Source organism: Schistocerca gregaria, chromosome X (assembly GCF_023897955.1).
Source record: "Schistocerca gregaria isolate iqSchGreg1 chromosome X, iqSchGreg1.2, whole genome shotgun sequence".
Lineage (NCBI taxonomy): Eukaryota > Metazoa > Arthropoda > Insecta > Orthoptera > Acrididae > Schistocerca > Schistocerca gregaria.
The window spans coordinates 698392608-698412859 of NC_064931.1; the positions used below are offsets into that span (position 1 = coordinate 698392608).

The following is a 20252-nucleotide window of genomic DNA, read 5'->3' on the forward strand; positions in this document are numbered from 1 at the left end:
TTTTTCAAGTCGGCTCACTCATCATACACTTAGATTCTGAAATTTTTATCTTCTCGTTTGAAGAATTTGAAGGTTTGATTGTATGGATGTTAACATACAGTTTATAATTCTAGTAATTTACAATGACTCTGCAATTATTCCTATAGTTTAGTGGTGTAATGCTGTAGTTTTGACCTTATATTAATTGTCTTGTAACAGTATGTTCTACAGATCCTGCTATATGTATAGATTACTATTTGTATAGTAGATATTTTTCTAATGTTTTCTATAATATGTTATGTATCAGATACTTCTATACATCAATATTATATCTTGGGCATTATTTTGTACACCAAACCTTGTAGTCTGTCACAAAATATTGTAAACACCCTGTCTCCAAATTTTTTGAAGAGGACGTTGTAATGGGACACCGTCCTCTAACACTACCACTTATTTTATAGAAATGACTGATAGCATGTATACCATTGATTCTTGTAAAGGTGAACATTCTTGGCTGTTCCCCTGAAAGAATTCATATGATTTTGTATACAATGTATTATATTTCACCCTAAGATGTATAAAAAGAAATTAATTTGTTACAATTGATATGTTCTAATTGTTAAAAATTATTCTTGTTTTAGAAACATTTGAAATTAGATATTCTGGCATACTTAAAATTTACATTATTAATTGTACAATCTAACGCTGATCATAAAATTTATTTCTGTATTCATTAACAAAATAATGATATGTTTTAGTGAAGATTCTTCATCTGTTCAGAAAGTTTGTAAACTCTTTTGTTTTGTAAAATCTTTGGAATATGGTGAATACTGCAGAATGTAAGTAGTGGTGGGCATGTCTCTGATGGAATCAGATATGTTTTTGAGTGTGTCACTAATAATGCAATTTTTAGTGTGATAGAAGTGAAAATTGTAAAGTCGGTGTGATTTATAAGAATGGGATAAAATAAAAGAAAACCATAGCAATAGATAAATCTTCATCAGTTATTCAGTTATCAAGAACCTACAATGTTATGAAAATAACAGCCTCAAGAATGTACCCTCGACACAAGACTTTGAGCAAACAACAACAAGAAGAAAAAATGAAGATAAGTGAAAAGTTTTTCTTTCGTATATCTTATGCCTCTCAAAGCTTTTGAACCTTTTTCAAATAACAGAGAAATAATGGTGATGTGTGGGAGGGTAAGATTACAAGGAGCAGAGATAGGAAAGATAATTCATAGAAAAATAAAGAAAAAAATCATCAGCAGAAAACATGAACCCCAGCTTCCTTCGCCACACATACAGCAAACTTACTTGTAAGCCACTGCCTCAAGTCATGCTTCATTTTCAGATGCAGTATTCTCAAAGAAACTTAAAATAGCAAAAATTATACCCATACACAAAAAGGGATCTAAATAAGATCCTAGCAGCTACCACCCAGCTGCAGTGCTGTCTGTATTTGAATATGCAATGTCTACCAGACTTAATTCATTTCTTAGAAAAAATAAAATTCTTTCTTCTGTTCATTATGGTTTACAAGAAAATAAAACCACAGATGATGCAATATATGAATTTCTTGACATTACTCTACACCTTGTTGACAAGAAATGCCCAGCTTTTTCTTTATTGAACTCACTAAAAGTTTCTACATGGTAAATCTCAACACACTTTTGGCAACAACTGGATTCTTCCAGGGAAAGGGGAACCTCCCACTGCTGCCTCAGCAAATACATCAAAGACCAACCATGGTATGTTAATATAAATAAAGTCAATCAGTCAAGAATTCTAAATGATGTGGACTCATCTACACAAGACATAGAAAATGGAAAATCCAGGAAGAAATGTAACAATATTATAAGAACGAAAGTTGCTACTCACCATATAACAGATATGCTGAATTGCAGATAGGCACAACAAAATACTCTCACAGTTAAAGCTTTCTCCCATTAAGGCCTTCGTCAACAATACACAACACACACTATATGTACTCATGCAAATGCTATATACACACACAACTGCAGTCTCAGGCAACTGAAACCACACTGTGAGCAACAGCACCAGTGCATGATGGAAGTGGGGACTGGGTGCGGTAAGGAAGAGGCTGGGGCAGGGAGGGGAGGGATAGTATGGTGGGGTTGGTGGACAGTGCAGTGCTGCAGGATAGACAGAGGGCCGTGGAGAGGCTGGGAGCCACATGCGCAACTCAGAAAGGCTGGTGTTGGTAGGATGGATCCGTATGGCACAGGCTGTGCAGCAGTCACTGAAATAAAGGATGACTAACTGACAACCTCAGCTGCCAACAGGTGTTGTTGATATACCTTGATGTGGACAGCTGAAAATGTATGCCCCGACAAGGACTCGAACCCAGGATCTCCTGCTTACATGGCAGACGCTCTATCCATCTGAGCCACCAAGGACACAGGTGAATAGCGCGACTGCAGGGACTTATCCATTGCACGCCTCCCGTGAGACTCACGCTCCCAACTGTCCACAATTCTACATATGTATTGTACCTTATAGACATTTGCCCACCCACTCAGTACTCGCGCAAGCTTTGGTGATTCCCGTAAGAGTTTGGGCAACTTCTGCGCATTCACAAAGACGAAGGTCAATGGCAGGTTAGCCTTTCACTATATATACGAAGACAGTAGCTTGTTCTCGAAAGAACAGTTACTGTTGATGACCGTGCAGCTTTTCCCTGGAATAACACATCGAGGTATATCAACAACACCTGTCGGCAGCTGAGGTTGTCAGTTAGTAATCATTTATTCCTGGTCGGGGCATACATTTTCAACAGTAACTGTTCTTTCGAGAACAAGTTACTGTCTTCGTATATACTGAAATAAAGGGTATCATGTTTGGCAGCACGTTCAGCAACAGGGTGGTCCACTTGTTTCTTGGCCACAGTTTGACGGTAGCCATTCATGCTAACAAACAGCTTATTGGTTGTCATGCCTACACAGAATGCAGCACAGCAGTTGCAGCGTAGCTTGTAGATTGCTTGACTGGTTTCATAGGCAGCCCTGCCTTTGAAGGGATAGGTGATGTTAGTAACCGCACTGGAGTAGGTGATGGTGGGAGGATGTATGGGACATGTCTTTCATCTAGGCCTATTACAGGGGACTGAGTCCTGAGGTAAGGGATTGGCAGCAGGGGTCGTGCAATGATGGACAAGTATATTGTGTAGGTTCAGTGGACAATGGAATACAGCTGCAGGAGGAGTGGATAGGATGGTGGTCAGGACATTTCTCATTTCAGGTAATTGAAACCCTAGCTGAGAATGTAATTCAGTTGCTCCAGTCTTGGGTGGTACTGAGTTATGAGGGGAATAATCGTCTGTGGCTGCGGCTGGACAGTGGGACTTTTGGAGGTGGTGGAAGACCAGAAAGATAAGGTATGGGAGATTTGTTTTTGTACAAGTTTGGGAGGATAATTATGGTCAGTGAAGGCTTCAGTGATACACTCAGTATACACTCCTGGAAATGGAAAAAAGAACACATTGACACCGGTGTGTCAGACCCACCATACTTGCTCCGGACACAGCGAGAGGGCTGTACAAGCAATGATCACATGCACGGCACAACGGACAAACCAGGAACCGCAGTGTTGGCCGTCAAATGGCGCTAGCTGCGCAGCATTTGTGCACCGCCACCGTCAGTGTCAGCCAGTGTGCCGTGGCATACGGAGCTCCATCGCAGTCTTTAACACTGGTAGCATGCCGCGACAGCGTGGACGTGATTTGTATGTGTAGTTGACGGACTTTGTGCGAGGGCATATAGTGGGCATGCGGGAGGCCGTGTGGACGTACCGCCGAATTGCTCAACACGTGGGGCGTGAGGTCTCCACAGTACATCGATGTTGTCGCCAGTGGTCGGCGGAAGGTGCACGTGCCCATCGACCTGGGACCGGACCGCAGCGATGCACGGATGCACGCCAAGACCATAGGATCCTACGCAGTGCCGTAGGGGACCGCACCGCCACTTCCCAGCAAATTAGGGACACTGTTGCTCCTGGGGTATCGGCGAGGACCATTCGCAACCGTCTCCATGAAGCTGGGCTACGGTCCCGCACACCGTTAGGCCATCTTCCGCTCATGCCCCAACATCGTGTAGCCCGCCTCCAGTGGTGTCGCGACAGGCATGAATGGAGGGACGAATGGAGACGTGTTGTCTTCAGCAATGAGAGTCGCTTCTGCCTTGGTGCCAATGATGGTCGTATGCGTGTTTGGCACCGTGCAGGTGAGCGCCACAATCAGGACTGCATACGACCGAGGCACACAGGGCCAACACCCGGCATCATGGTGTGGGGAGCGATCTCCTACACAGGCCGTACACCTCTGGTGATCGTCGAGGGGACACTGAATAGTGCACGGTACATCCAAACTGTCATCGAACCCATCGTTCTACCATTCCTAGACCGGCAAGGGAACTTGCTGTTCCAACAGGACAATGCACATCCACATGTATCCCGTGCCACCCAACGTGCTCTAGAAGGTGTAAGTCAACTACCCTGGCCAGCAAGATCTCCGGATCTGTCGCCCATTGAGCATGTTTGGGACTGGATGAAGCGTCGTCTCACGCGGTCTGCACGTCCAGCACGAACGCTGGTCCAACTGAGGCGCCAGGTGGAAATGGCATGGCAAGCCGTTCCACAGGACTACATCCAGCATCTCTACGATCGTCTCCATGGGAGAATAGCAGCCTGCATTGCTGCGAAAGGTGGATATACACTGTACTAGTGCCGACATTGTGCATGCTCTGTTGCCTGTGTCTATGTGCCTGTGGTTCTGTCAGTGTGATCATGTGATGTATCTGACCCCAGGAATGTGTCAATAAAGTTTCCCCTTCCTGGGACAATGAATTCACGGTGTTCTTATTTCAATTTCCAGGAGTGTATTTTGAGACGGACTGCTCATCACTGCAGATGCGATGATCGTGGGTGGCTAGGCTGTACACAAGGGGTTTCTTGGTATGGAATGGGTGGCAGCTGTCAAAGTGGAGGTATTGTTAGTGGTTAATAGGTTTGACATGGATGAGGTTACTGATGTAACCATCTTTGAGGTGGAGATCAACATCTAGGAAGGTGGCTTGTTGGATTGAGTAGGACCAAGTGAAGAAGATGGGGGAGAAGTTGTTGAGGTTCTGGAAGAATATGGATAGGGTATCCTCACATTCGATACAGATAGCAAAGATGTCATTAATGAATCTGAACCAAGTGAGTAGTTTATGATTCTGCATTTTTAGGAAGGATTCTTCTAGATGGCCCATGAATAGGTTGCCATAGGATGGTGCCATGTGGGTGCCCATAGCAGTACCCCTGATTTGTTTGTAGGTAATACCTTCAAAGGAGAAGTAATGGTGGGTGCGGATATAGTTGGTCATGGTGAATAGGAAGGAGGTTGTTGGTTAGAAATCCATTGCGCATTGGGAAAGGTAGTGTTCAATAGTGGTAAGGCCATGGGCATGAGGAGTGTTAGTGTACAGGGAGTTGGCGTCACTAATGACGAACAGGGCATCATGTGGTAAAGGGACAGGAACTGTGGAGAGACAGTGGAGGAAATGGTTGGTATCTATTATATAGGAGGATAGATTCCGGGTAATAGGTTGAAGGTGTTGGTTTGCAAGAGCATAGATTGTCTCAGTGTGGGCACAGTAAATGGCCACAATGGGGCATCCTGGGTGGTTAGATTTATGGACTTTAGGAAGCATGTAGAAGGTAGGAGGTGAATAGAGAGATGGACTCCAGGGAGAGGTTCTGGGATGAGGCTAAGGATTTGAGTAGTGTCTGGAGATCCTGCTGGATTACTGGAATGGGGTCACTGTGGCAAGGTTTGTAGGTGGAAGTATCTGACAGTTGGTGGAGTCTTTCTGCCAGGTAATCCTAGCAGATTAAAACAGTAGTGGTGGAGCCTTTGTCTGCAGGTAGGATTACAAGGTAAGGATCAGTTTTTAGATGGTGGACTGCAGTTCTTTCTGCGGATGTAAGGTTACTTTGTAAGTTGAGGGATTTGGGGAATGACAGTGAGGCAACGTTGGAGGTTAAGAAATTCCAGAAAGTAAACAGGGAATGGTTTTGATGGCAGTGGGTGTGGATCATAGTTGGATGGAAGAGTGAAATGAGGTAGGCAAGTTGCAAAATTGGTCTTTGGTTGAGTCTGAGTGGCAGAGTTGATAGCAAAAAAAATGTTTCCACTGTCAGGACCAGGAGAATGAGATAAGGTCTTTAATAAGTCCTGCATGATTAAATTTGGGAGTGGGTAAAAAGGTAAGGCCTTTGGAAAGGACTGATGTTTCTGTGGGGGTAAGGCTTCTGGCAGAAAGGATCATGACTGTATTGTGGGGCTGTTTAGGTTCTGGATTCTGTGTAGTGGTGAGAAGGAGTTTTGGAGGGTGGGGTAAATGTAGTAGATCTGTGAGACAGGGTTTGTCAGCTATGAAGGGATGGGGATGAGGGGGAGGTTTGGAGGTTGTTGAAGAGGTAGTGGGCAGTGGTACTCCAAGGTGGGAACAGGAAGTGGGCAGGGTGGAGAGCTTTTTGAGTTGGTGCTGTGCATGTTGCTCAAGTTCCTGCTGGGCAAAGGTTTCAATGTGTGTTATGGATTCCAGGAATTTGGGATTGCATAACAGGAGAATTTTGTGGATGGAGAGAAGGTACTGCAAGATCAACATTATCCACCAGGGTGCCAATTAGCTCTCATTCTGCTCTGCAATGAGAAATATTCTGCCCACTATCCTACCCACCCCTCCCACAGTGGTATTCCATCGTCCACTGAACTTACACAATATACTCGTCCATCCTTACACAGCCCCTACTCCCAATCCCTTACCTCATTGCTCATACCCCTGTAATAATCCTAGATGCAAGACCTGTCCAATACATCCTCCCACCACCACCTACTCCGGTTTGGTCACTAACATCACCTATCACATCAAAGGCACAGATACCTGTGAAATCAGTCATGTGATATACAAGCTAAGCTGCAAACACTGTGCTGCATTCTGTGTAGGCATGACAACCAACAAGCTGTATGTCTGCATGAATGGCCATCAACAGACTGTGGCCAAGAAACAAGGGGAACTTTCCCTGCAATATATCCTACATTGGTGTAACCTTCCTGGCCTACACCTCTGTTAGTCACTGACCTCCCCGATCCAGCCCCTTCCCCGTTCCCATTCCAGCACTACACAGCCGCCATTCCACCACCACACACAGTCTTTTTGTTTCTCTCCTTTTCCGCTACTTCCCCTCCCTTCTTCCCTCCCCACCTCTTCCCTGCACTCTGTCTAACCTGTAGCACTTCACTGTCTACCAACCCCACCATACAATCCCTCCCCATGCCTGCCCCACCACCCTCCTCACCCCTACCCATCTGCCACTCCCAACATGTACTGGTGCTGTTGCTCACAGTGTAGTGTCAGTTGCCTGAGAGTGCAGTTGTGTGTGTGAGTTGCATTTGTGTGAGTGTGTGTGTATGTGTGTCCATTGTTGACGATGCCCTTAATGGTCAAAAGCTTCAATTGTGAGAGTCCTTTTGTTGTGCCTATCTGTGACTCAACATCTCCTCTATATGTTGAGTAGCAGCTAGCCTTCAGTTACAGCCTTCAGCAACCTTATTTGCCTCTCTAGTTACACCTGAACCAGCACACCTTCTGGTGCACACAGTGACTCCTCAAGATGAATCCCTCCTAAATTCAGGCAATAATTTTAAGACAAAACACCTATAACTTCCTTGAGTCTGGACAATGAGATTTTATGCTAAAGAGGATAGCATATTGGAACAGAATGATATTTTAACCTTGGACATAGCAGTGCAATTCAAGTAAAACTGTAGAAAATATTTAGTTGGTATTTGATATGAATGTCTATTCTGCAAGCCAGAGATCTCTCTTCAGTTACCTCTTTCCAAAAGTAAAAAGAAAAAAAAAAAAGCATTTTGCCTGAAGTACGGAGAATAATAGGTAGATAGATTTACTCAGGTATAGATTTACTCAGGTGTGGTTAAGCGTCATCAGTTTATCTGGATAATCATAAGATTGTTTTCATACTAGTTAAGGTCAAAAACATTACTCAAACAAAATTCTGAACTCTTCTGGTCTCTTAATAAGGCCAAATGTAAAAAATCTCTACAACCATTATGCTGAGCATGCTGCTCAGCATAATTTGGCGAAATTCAGTGGCTTCACAACTTGTGCTACTTGGATGTTTACCTTACCTCAACACCACATTATTTCAATTGTACATTTGAGAACTGTTCCTGAAACATATCTTTTGTTAACACAATCTCCTTTGCCTGAATCTCTGCTGATTTCCATCCCCTGTTTGTTCTTATCCCTCTTCTGGTCCCACTCTACTCATCACTCTCACACCAACTTCCTAATCATCAGATGGTCTGTTTCACTAGCATCCAGAGAAAATAGTATGGGGGATATCATATGATTTCCCCCATACTGTTTTCTCTGTGTTTCTCTTAGCAGTCCTCTGCCTTTGATCTCCCTAACTCTGATCTGAATGGCTGAAGAAATTACTGAGTTTATGTACCAGTATTCAATTGGGCTTTGTCATGCAGCATACACTCCTGGAAATGGAAAAAAGAACACATTGACACCGGTGTGTCAGACCCACCATACTTGCTCCGGACACTGCGAGAGGGCTGTACAAGCAATGATCACACGCACGACACAGCGGACACACCAGGAACCGCGGTGTTGGCTGTCGAATGGCGCTAGCTGCGCAGCATTTGTGCACCGCCACCGTCAGTGTCAGCCAGTGTGCCGTGGCATACGGAGCTCCATCGCAGTCTTTAACACTGGTAGCATGCCGCGACAGCGTGAACGTGAACCGTATGTGCAGTTGAGCGAGGGCGTATAGTGGGCATGCGGGAGGCCGGGTGGACATACCGCCGAATTGCTCAACACATGGGGCGTGAGGTCTCCACATTACATCGATGTTGTCGCCAGTGGTCGGCGGAAGGTGCACGTGCCCGTCGTTCTGAGACCGGACCGCAGCGACGCACGGATGCACGCCAAGACCGTAGGATCCTACGCAGTGCCATAGGGGACCGCACCGCCACTTCCCAGCAAATTAGGGACACTGTTGCTCCTGGGGTATCGGCGAGGACCATTCGCAACCGTCTCCATGGAGCTGGGCTACGGTCCCGCACACCGTTAGGCCGTCGTCCGCTCACGCCCCAACATCGTGCAGCCCGCCTCCAGTGGTGTCGCGACAGGCGTGAATGGAGGGACGAATGGAGACGTGTTGTCTTCAGCGATGAGAGTCGCTTCTGCCTTGGTGCCAATGATGTTCGTATGCGTGTTTGGCGCCGTGCAGGTGAGCGCCACAATCAGGACTGCATACGACCGAGGCACACAGGGCCAACACCCGGCATCATGGTGTGGGGAGCGATCTCCTACATAGGCTGTACACCTCTGGTGATCGTCGAGGGGACACTGAATAGTGCACGGTACATCCAAACCGTCATCGAACCCATCGTTCTACCATTCCTAGACCGGCAAGGGAACTTGCTGTTCCAACAGGACAATGCATGTCCGCATGTATCCCGTGCCACCCAACGTGCTGTAGAAGGTGTAAGTCAACTACCTTGGCCAGCAAGATCTCCGGATCTGTCCCCATTGAGCATGTTTGGGACTGGATGAAGCGTCGTCTCACGCGGTCTGCATGTCCAGCACGAACGCTGGTCCAACTGAGGCGCCAGGTGGAAATGGCATGGCAAGCCATTCCACAGGACTACATCCAGCATCTCTATGATCGTCTGCATGGGAGAATAGCAGCCTGCATTGCTGCGAAAGGTGGATATACACTGTACTAGTGCTGACATTGTGCATGCTCTGTTGCCTGTGTCTATGTGCCTGTGGTTCTGTCAGTGTGATCATGTGATGTATCTGACCCCAGGAATGTGTCAATAAAGTTTCCCCTTCCTGGGACAATGAATTCACGGTGTTCTTATTTCAATTTCCAGGAGTGTGTGTGTGTATATATATATATATATATATATATATATATATATATGAGGTTTCTGTAAATGAATCGTTTCTGACATTCATATTTGCTTTAGTTTGTACACCAAGATGTGAAAATTAAAAAAAGTTCTTGTACTATATATGAACTCTTCACGGGTTGTCAGCTGAGTAGCGTCATCATATCGTAGCAACATTTTGATGGAATGCATCTCCATCATCTTCAGGTGAAGATGATGGAGATGCATTCCATCAAAACGTTGCTACGAGATGACGATGCTACTTGGCTGACAACCTATGAAGACTTCATATATGAAATTCAACGAGAAAGCCTGCACTCACATATGATCCTTGCACTATATCTCATCACTTGAGCTTTATATTTTTGCCTCATAGTGAATATCATACTCCTATGACTTTAAATTGTCATTGAATAAAAGCAGATGAAATGAAAATGATACCTTATATGATGCGTCTAACTTAAAGTTTAGTCTATGTTTCTAATTAAATCTACTTTCGAAGTATCTCATGCCTGCAACTTGAACATTCATCAAGTGTCTGCATGCTTCTTTTGTTCACATTACAAATTATGTTGCTAATGGCTGGGACAGTGTAACAATGTGAAACATATGCATTCAGTACATTAAAATGAATTATCTTTCAAAACATTATTTTAGTGCTGTCACAACTATGTATGATTCATTTCAGTATATCATATGAACTTGCTATTGGCTCACTAACACATTGAGATTAGGCTGGTTGTCTCTGAAGTTTTTTTCCATTTTTGATACTTCATATAATAAAGCACTGGGCTCAACAATCATTTCTTAAATATAGCATCCACAAGAAACACAGAAATGTGAAGATATACACAATTTGGGATTTTCCTCTGATATATTCATTCATATGTGAACAATAGCCGACAAAATCACCAAATCTTGTTAGTTTGATGAACTTTACAGAGATGAATAGGAACGTGCTTTTACCACTGACTCCAGTGTTTTCTTTTATTTTTAATTATTTGATGAAAAAGTAGAAATGTTTTTAAAAAAATCTCTAGTCCATCAAAAAAGGTGTGAACTAGTCTTGCAAATAAAAAAAGCAGTATATGCACTAGTGAGCAGAAACATTAAGACCACCTGTTTTATAGCTTCTTTGCCTGTTGGCTGGATGGTTGATTTGAGGAAGGGGACTAAACAGGGAGGTCATAAGTTCCATTGGATTAGGGAAGGAGGAGGAAGGAAGTCAACCATGTGCTTTCAAAGGAACCATCCTGACATTTCCCTGAAGCAATTTAGGGAAATCATGGGAAACCTAAATCAGAATGGCCAGATGTGGATCTGAACCATCATGCTCCTAAATGCGAGTTCAGTGTGCTAACCACTGCACAACCTCACTTGGTTTGTTTATATATCTTTGGAATGAAATACATCACTGATTCTGCATATCAGGGATCCAACAATTTGTCGGTAGGTTTTTGGAGGTATGTGACATTAGATGTCTATGCACAGATCATGCAATTCACATAAATAATGAACAACTGATGTGTGTATGTGGTGATGGTGCCTGATAACAACACTGATAGGGTCTGTAGGATTTACATCAGGCAAATTTGGTCACCAAGACATCAATGTGAGCTCACTATAATGCTCCTCAAGCCACTGCAGCAAAGTTATGGCTCCAAGGCACAGAAAACAACATCTGGGAAGGCATCAAGCATGAAGGTATTTAGGTGGTTCACAGCTGTCAGTGTGTCTTCAGTTACCACCACAGGTGCCATGCAAGTGCAGGAGAATGTCTCCCATAGCATAATACTGCTCTCACCAGCCTGTGTCTGTCATGAGCTGCATGTTTCAAGCTGCTGTTCATCTTGATGACTGCATTTGTGGAGATGACCATTGACCTAGTATAGCAAAAATGTGAGTCACCGAAAGAGCTGACATGTTTCCACTGATTGATGGTCAAATTTCAATTGTCCCACGTCCATTGCAATCATAATTGACGATGTTGTTGGGTCAATATGTGAACAATTAGGGTTGGTTTGCTGTGGAGCTCCATATTCAACAATCTACAATAACTATGTGCTCTGAAAATCCAGCATTGTTCTTTTTGAGCAGAGATGCCACAGGTCATCATCTATTCTACTTTACAGAGCAGACAAGCCTCTGAACTGCATGTTCTGTGACGAGCTGTGAACATCCAACCATTTAGTACCTAGTGTTAGTTTCACTGTCCTTTTACCTCTTTCTGTAGATATTCACAATGTAGCACTTGAACATTCTACCAGCTTCACTGTTTTCAAGATACTCATTCACAGGGTTTGCATAATAATAATAATCTGCCCTTTGTCAAAGTCACATATCTCAATGGATTTCCCCATTTGTAGCCCATATCTTAGCTGGGGTAACCCCTGTCCATGTCTGCTCCACTTACATACTTTTGCTACAGCTTAATATGCCTGTTATACCACCAGGTGGCATCCATTGTCACAGTGGGCAGTGGTCATAATTTGTTGGCTGATCTGTGTAAAAGGGCAAATGGAAAGAGTACTGGAAATTGGGTATATTGTTTGTATTTACTACAGCTTCATAAATAGAGGTACGTAAAGTTTTTTTTTTTGTGAGAAAAGGAACATTAGCATTTAAACATAAATGAAATATGAAGTAGTAAGAATCATTTATAATGTTACAATAACAGAAAACATACAATAGAATAAATAATGGCAAAAAATAACATGAGGCCAGATTTAATAAGATCAGGAAGCTTTTAGTCCACAAAGCAACAGCATGTATACAGAGTTTAACATTTAATAAGTTTTATCATATGACCAATGTTAGGCATATCAACTGTGTTATGGTATTATTAATACTTATTTGTTTCATTCACACATGTTGTGACCAGTTAAAAATTCAGTACAAGAAGTGGGCGACAATAGTATCTACAAGAAAGTTGTATTAACAGGCAAGTACTGACAAGTGGATGCCGTCACATACTAGTTTCCAGGCAAAATCATACCTTGAATTATTGGAACAGTTGTTGATGTAAGCCTTTAGCATGTTATATGATAGTGGACTATGAGGAAAATTAAACCAAAATGACGTACTTTGCAAGGGGAAGAAACATAGTTGTATATGACTACAATATCAACAAGTCACAATTGGAATCAGTTAACTCACGCAATAGGGGGAAGAAACATAGTTGTATATGACTACAATATCAACAAGTCACAATTGGAATCAGTTGACTCACACAATAGATGGAATGATCACATAGCTAAAGCAGATGGTGGTTCATTGGTAGGACACTGAGGAAATGCAATCTATCTACAAAGGAGATTACTTGCAATGCCAATGTTGCTAGAATATTGCTTAAGTGTGTGGGGCCTATATCATACAGGACTAAAACAGTATATTGAAAGTATATGAAGAAGGGCAGCACATTGTGGTCACAGGTTTGTTAGGCTCATGGGAGAGTGTTATGGAGATGCTGTAAAATCTGAACTGGCATACAATTTAAGAGAGATGTGAACAATTCTGTGGAAGGCCTACTTACAAGCTTTCAAAAAACAGCTCAGGTGAGGAAGCTAGGAATATACAACAAACACCTGTGTAGCCCTTCCATAGGAATCTTGAAGACAAAATTAGACTAATAGCACAGAGCACTAAGGTCTTAAGGCAATTATTCTTCTCAAGCTCCATATGCTAATGGAATGGGAAGTGGCATGCTAAATGTCTCAATAGTAAATACCCACCACCATGCATTTAAGAGTAGTTTGCAGAGTATAGGTGTAGATGCAGTGTAACAATATTCAGATAGCATTTGATAAATACATGGGATTTCATGACTTTTTTTTATCAGATGCCATTTATGGATAGATGCTTCCATGAGTAAAAAAGAAAAATTGTAGACACTATCATTTCTTTTATCAAGGTTCTGCACAGATATTGCATCTCATAAAAACAAAAATTAGTAACCAACACAGTTATGACAGTGCCAAATGAAAGTCAAATACCAAGACTGTTTATAATTAGAGATGTGCAGTTTTGGTACTAGAGAGAAACAAGATGCACAGTACCTTTGTGTGTCGATCAATAAGCCAATTTAATTCAAAATCTTCATCATCATCACCAAAGGGATTGATCAGCTGCTCTGCAACCTAGAATTGGTCAATTTACAAAAGTTGATAGCTAATCATATATAAGGAGAATTATTATTGTGTATAAAAAAAAATTGAAGAATTAAGTGGTGAAAAAGATAGATAGATAGATAGATAGGTAGATTTTGAAGTGGTGCAAGGATGACTAGTAGCATATTAGAGCACTGTACTGGGATTACCTAAAGTTATGAATACTGTAAGAAGGTACTCCATGATGACACACAGTGTTTACGCTCATGGTGAAATTTCTGAACAAAACAGTGCAAGCAGACATTGTCACCTTTGGAAGCCCTCTGTCTGCTGTAACAGCCAACTATTTTAACATATAATTAGCTGTGCTCAGCTTGCATTGCAATGCCCCTTTCTCTTTCTAAGTATATACACATATACAAAGCAGAGACAATTACAGTGTAAAAAATATATGAAAGACAATGACTATTGTGCTTGAAATTAAATTTAAAAAAGTCTTTGCAAGTGCTTTGGGATGTACAATATTTTTGGTTTTTCTGTTTTCTGCAAAAACAAATAAATGTGTGGCTGACCCATCTGTGAGCATTCATACAGGGTTAGATTAGGTTCATATAAAAGATTACTCTCCAGCATCTTACTCATGCAGAACTAGACTGATAGAAAAAAAAACTGCAACACCAAAAAATAATTGATGAAGTGTAATCAAATTTTGAGAATACATTTGTCTATGTAATGTATTTAAGTGATTAAAATTGAGGAATTGTGGTTAACATAAGCATGAAACCAATGCAAATGTGAAATACTGGTATATTAATAATCATTGTAACTGCCAGAATGTTGTACGCATTTTGGTGTAGAGGTGCTGGATGTCAGTTTGTGGAATGGAGTTCTATGCCTGTTGCACTTGATTGGTCAATATAGGGGCAGCCATCGTTTGATGATGTGCAATATGTGCTCAATTTGAGACAGATCTGGGGATTGAGAAGGCAAAGCAAAAAGTCAACACTCTGTAGAGCACATTGGGTTACGACAGCGACATGTGGGAAAGCGAGATCCTGTTGGAAAACACCCCCTGGTATGCTATTCACGGATGGCAGCACAACAGGTTGAATCACCAGACTGATGTGCAAATTTGCGGACAGTATGTGTGGAAAATTGTAGACACTATCATTTCTTTTATCAAGGTTCTGCACAGATATTGCATTTCATAAAAACAAAATAAAAGTGCTCATTGGAGGGCAGGGTGGAAGTCTGTTGGGTTTTCCAATAAATGCTGGTTCTGCCTTCGTGCCAGTGATGCCTGTGTGTTGCTCCTGCTGTCATACAAAATTACACTCCAGATCATAACTCAAGGTTTAGGTCCAGTATGCCTAGCACACAAACAGATTGGTTGCAAGGTCTCAACTGGGCTCCTTATAACCAACACACAGGCATCACTGGCACCAAGACAGAACCAGCATTTATTTGAAAACCCAACAGACCTCCACCCTGCCCTCCAATGAGCTCTTACTTGACATCACTGAAGTCATAAATGGCAGTGGCTTAGTGTCAGTGGAACACATGGCCTTGAAGTAACCACTTTATAACAGTTCTTTGTGTCATTGTGGTACCAACTGCTGCTCAAATTGCTGCTGCAGAAGAAGTATGATGTGCCAGAGCCATATGCCAAACATGATGGTCTTCTCTCTTGGTAGTGTGTGTGGCCATCCAGAGCCTGGTATTTTTGTGACTGTACATTTTCATTACCACCACTGCCAGCATCCATGCACAGTAGCTACATTTCTGTTAAGTCTCTCCAGAACATCACAGAAGGAACATCCAGCTTCTTGTAGCCCTATTTTACAGACTTATTCAAACTCAGTGAGGTGCTGATAATGATATCTTTGTTATCTTAAAGACACTATTGTCTAACATTGACTCACCACATCCAGTCTCAAAGATAACTCTTATGTGACTGGTGCAAAATTTGAACAGACAACATCTTTCAGATGTAGAAACACACCTACCAACTTTCATTTATGTCACACAACTCCTTATTGGTGTTTCAGTTTTTTGTCAGTGTAAGATGGGAAAAGGAGGAGTAGTTACATATATCAAGATGTAAGACAAGGAAAAAATATTCAGATAAGTATATTTTGTAGTGATCTGCACAGAGCAATGTGTGCTTCTGTAGTAATACTGGAAAATGGTTCACTTTTAATTGTAACTGATAAAGATCAGCACAGGGAAATTTTCAGCTGTTTATTAGGAATCTGGATTCTTTACTATGCTATCTGTTACACATCAGCAAGCACTTAATAGTCTGTGGTGACTTCAGTGTAGAGGTTTTTAAAGCATTCTGATAGGGAAAATGAACAGGAAATCCTGTTTGGATCCCACAATTTGATTTCAGTAATTATCTTTCCAACATGGCTGGATAAAAACAATAGGAACCTAACTGGTAATGTTTTCTTTGGTGATGCTCAAAGCAAGAAAATAACTGTTCACCCAGTAACAAATGAGTTCTCTGATTGTGATCCACAGTTAGTTAGGATAGATAACATAGTGCCTTACAGTATGGATACTCCTCAGTGGAAATCAAGTAGAATAATTAATGACCCCAGGACAGATGTTATTAAGGATAATTGACAGGAGATGATCTGGGATGAAATTTATAAATAGCCAAATGCTGGAATAAAATTTAACTTATTCCACAATAAATTCACATCACTATTTGCAAACAGCTTTCTGCATAAGCTAATAAGAAAGGACATTAAACAGCCATGCAAAAAACCCATGGGTCATTAGAGGGATTAAAGTATCTTGTGAAAAGAAAAGGGAAATATGTATCTATTGATACATATGTCATGTGAATATGTAATTGACAGATTTGGGAGACCCACACTGGGACTCATTGCCACATCAGATATCAGATGAAAAATGCCCAAGAGGATGGAGATATTGTGTAGTCAAAAGTGTGAGATTGTGTACAGACTAATTGTGCCTCAAGTTAGGAAATGGGTTCATTTGCCTCAAAACAAGTATCCACATGGGCAGTCCGTACACTGACATCTGGAATCCCACAGACTGTTGTCAGTATATTGACTGTCACAGCCGTTTCCCTCAAAGCAGTGACAGAGTAAGGCCCATTGACAGTGGTGCACCTGCAGACCACACTGGATGTAGGAAGTGCTACCGTGTCACCTTTTCAGAAGGTGAGTTCCAGTTCCAAGTACACAATCTTGCCTGATGTATCCACATGTGGAGGCTCCAAGGAGAACACATGTTGCTGTACTGCAGCTGTCACCATCATACAGACCTAGTTTTATAGTGATGCAGCCACATTTGGTGCATGTAGCCAGTAAACTGGACATCAGATACTACACTTCTTATGTGTTAAGGCTGACAGCTAACAACTAACAGCTGTGCCATGTCTTTGAGATCTTCGTGTCATTATCTTTCAAGAAGTTAACCTGATGTGCCTATGCTGTTCTGACCTAACCCCAATACAATGGGTGTTTGTTGCCCCTACCAGGATGTTATCCAGATCACTCCCTCACTGAAAACGTCTGCTCATGGGCTGCCAAGAGACTTGTGTGCCACCAGCCAATATAGTTACGGGGTCTTGCATAGAGCTGAATCAGTATGAAATGATGTATCCGTACATGTCATCCAAGGTCAGGTTTACTCTGTGACCAGTCAGTTTAAGCCATAATTGCTACCCAGGTAGTCATTCTGTGTAGAAAATTTTACCCTCTGTATACCCTCAAATTGACTACATATTTAATCCTGTATTCTTCCTACTATGCTGTGTAGGCACAATAAGTAAAGCTCATTATTTGCTATTCTTTCTGATATTGGAATTTTAATGGCTGGCAGTGTACAAGATTCTGTGGCAGTGTGGCAAGACATGTATTGACCAGATATCTCACACACAGTAAAAGACTGTTGCAATAAGCACCATCATCATGCATACCTTAACCAGACAGGTAATGCTGTTGTCACAGACAACTGTCTCATTTGCTTAGTTTTGACCTACTAGGGCTCAATTATAACTGAGGTGATGCACATTTCCAAAACAAGTCGAATTCATGAACAGGTATTCTGCATTCCAACACAATTCAGAACTTGGCACTGTTCTTTTTACCGTCAGCTTTTGAGAAGTTGGACATAAATTTCTGATGGTAGACCCACTGCAGCATAGTGAAGGACCCATGTAGTAACCAAATTTGGCTTGACTCCTGGCCACAGAAATGTCTGGCAACAGCACTGGCTACCTTTCATATGCATAAAAGGCATGTAGTCCAGATGGCAAAGATTGAGGAACTTCTTCTTCTCCTGATGTATGGGGTCAATGTTCATTATCACTATCTCTTGCATATTTGGTCTGACACTTCTGGCTGCCATACACTGCTGTATCTCTTCTCTTACCTTCTGGAGAAAGTGAGAAGTGAGGTCATGACAATTCTACAACTTCCAAAGGGACCACATTTAGAATTCAATTGTACTTCTTTAATCGGATCCTTTTTCTATCATGTGTCCTCAATGTGCTGGAATTGCTTGACAAACTTTTTGTTGTTGTGTCATTCTTTACCAGAAGAGCTTGGTACAAGTGGTCTGTGTGTCATTTTATCAGATGTGAGATTTTTGTCAGCTTCTGTCATATTCAGATTTACTATGTTGCAAAGGACCAAAACATCCTCTTTGTACAAGTGCATCATTTTGCCATGACAATGAGTGCTGTTCTTCAGCTTTTCCTCTGCTAAACAGATGTGATATTTGTTGTCGCCAATGTTTTGTTAAATACATCCTCAAATTTTTTCCAGGTTTTTAGTTTCTCTTCACTGTTTTTGAACCACTGCTGGGCTGCACCATCTGAGTAAAAGTACACATTTGACAAACACATATTTTCAGCCATTTTGTTGGGTCATGACCAGCATTTCTCATAAACACCAATGGATGCCTAATGTGCTTTTGACTTACTACTTGTTTGAAATATATTCATCTGCCGAGTATATGGACTGTGGAAATAATGTAGTGCTTCTATTCCTGTTCCTGTCCATGCCTAATTGGAGCCATAGTGTATAATCTGGATTTCCATAAAAGAGAAAGGTTGGTTCTCAGTTTTAAAGAATATAACACCAGATCTAATTTTGCAATTAGTTTTATGTATGTAATTAATTTTCTAATTTATTTTAACTCATTCTAGTTAGTATCTTTTGTTATAGGGTGAAATCAGTAATTGTTTGATAAGTTAAATTCTATTGTTGACTTATAAAGAAATATAAATTCTGTAGTAATTGTAAACGTTCGGAAGAACAACTAATTGTATTCTTAAAGGATTTATTTGGCTCTATTTGAAAACATGTCACCAAAGCCATCCTTAGTTAATTCAAAAGTAATTAACAGTTTTGTCAACAGTATTGTTTGCATAACGATATCTGTTAATTTCATCATGTAAACAAATAATTAAGCCTAACCCTTGTTGTAGAAGAAACTGTTAAAAAGAACAATTTTTTTGATGTATTCATTTAATTTAATGAGTTAAGTTTTAATTGTAATTTTTGTAAATTAAACATCACACAATGTGTAGTCTCAGTGCCTATTATTGTGCTGATGTATAAGGGGCCGATTTTTGGTCTTGAGACAGTCAGTCCATGGAAGATTTTCAGACAAGGAACCTGTGCTGGTTAGAACAACAACAGTGCATCAACTTAACCATGAATTCAGTGTGATAAAACAATGTTAAATTTATTTTGTTAAATTTTTAAATATTGTTTTTTAAATATTTTTTTATAATTTTTAAATATTGTTAAATTTATTTGAAAGATTGTGAACTGTGTGGTTAGGCTGTTTCTGCTCATAGATATTCAACAGAAAAGTATTGTAGCAATATGTCGATGTCTGCCTGCTAACTATTAATGAGTTAAACAATAGTGCACTGGCCATATGGCTGTCTATTATTGGGGGAGGGACGGGGGTTGTGAACAGTGAAGGTAAAGAACTGTTAAACACTAATGTGCACCTGTCGGCTACATCATTTAAAGTAGTCAGTGTTGATCTTCCACTCCCCCCACCCCCATTTTTCAGCCAGTGTAGCAATGTGGTATGTCAACATTGAGGACAATAAATGAAGAAATAAAACAGGCCAAAATCACAATCACCTCTGCTGAAATTTCTGCACAACATTTT

The 20252-nt window shown here is 41.4% G+C and overlaps 1 protein-coding gene across 6 annotated transcripts in view; it reads right to left on the bottom strand.

The window, feature by feature from the left end:
- Positions 1 to 20252, bottom strand: part of LOC126299489 (bestrophin-2-like) — a 612660-nt gene that overhangs the window by 155658 nt on the left and 436750 nt on the right. For all 6 annotated transcript variants that reach the window (XM_049991427.1, XM_049991429.1, XM_049991428.1 and 3 more), the window contains one exon: positions 14031 to 14111. In XM_049991427.1, the coding sequence (XP_049847384.1) occupies positions 14031 to 14111 (81 nt within the window). The remainder of the gene's footprint in view (positions 1 to 14030; positions 14112 to 20252) is intronic.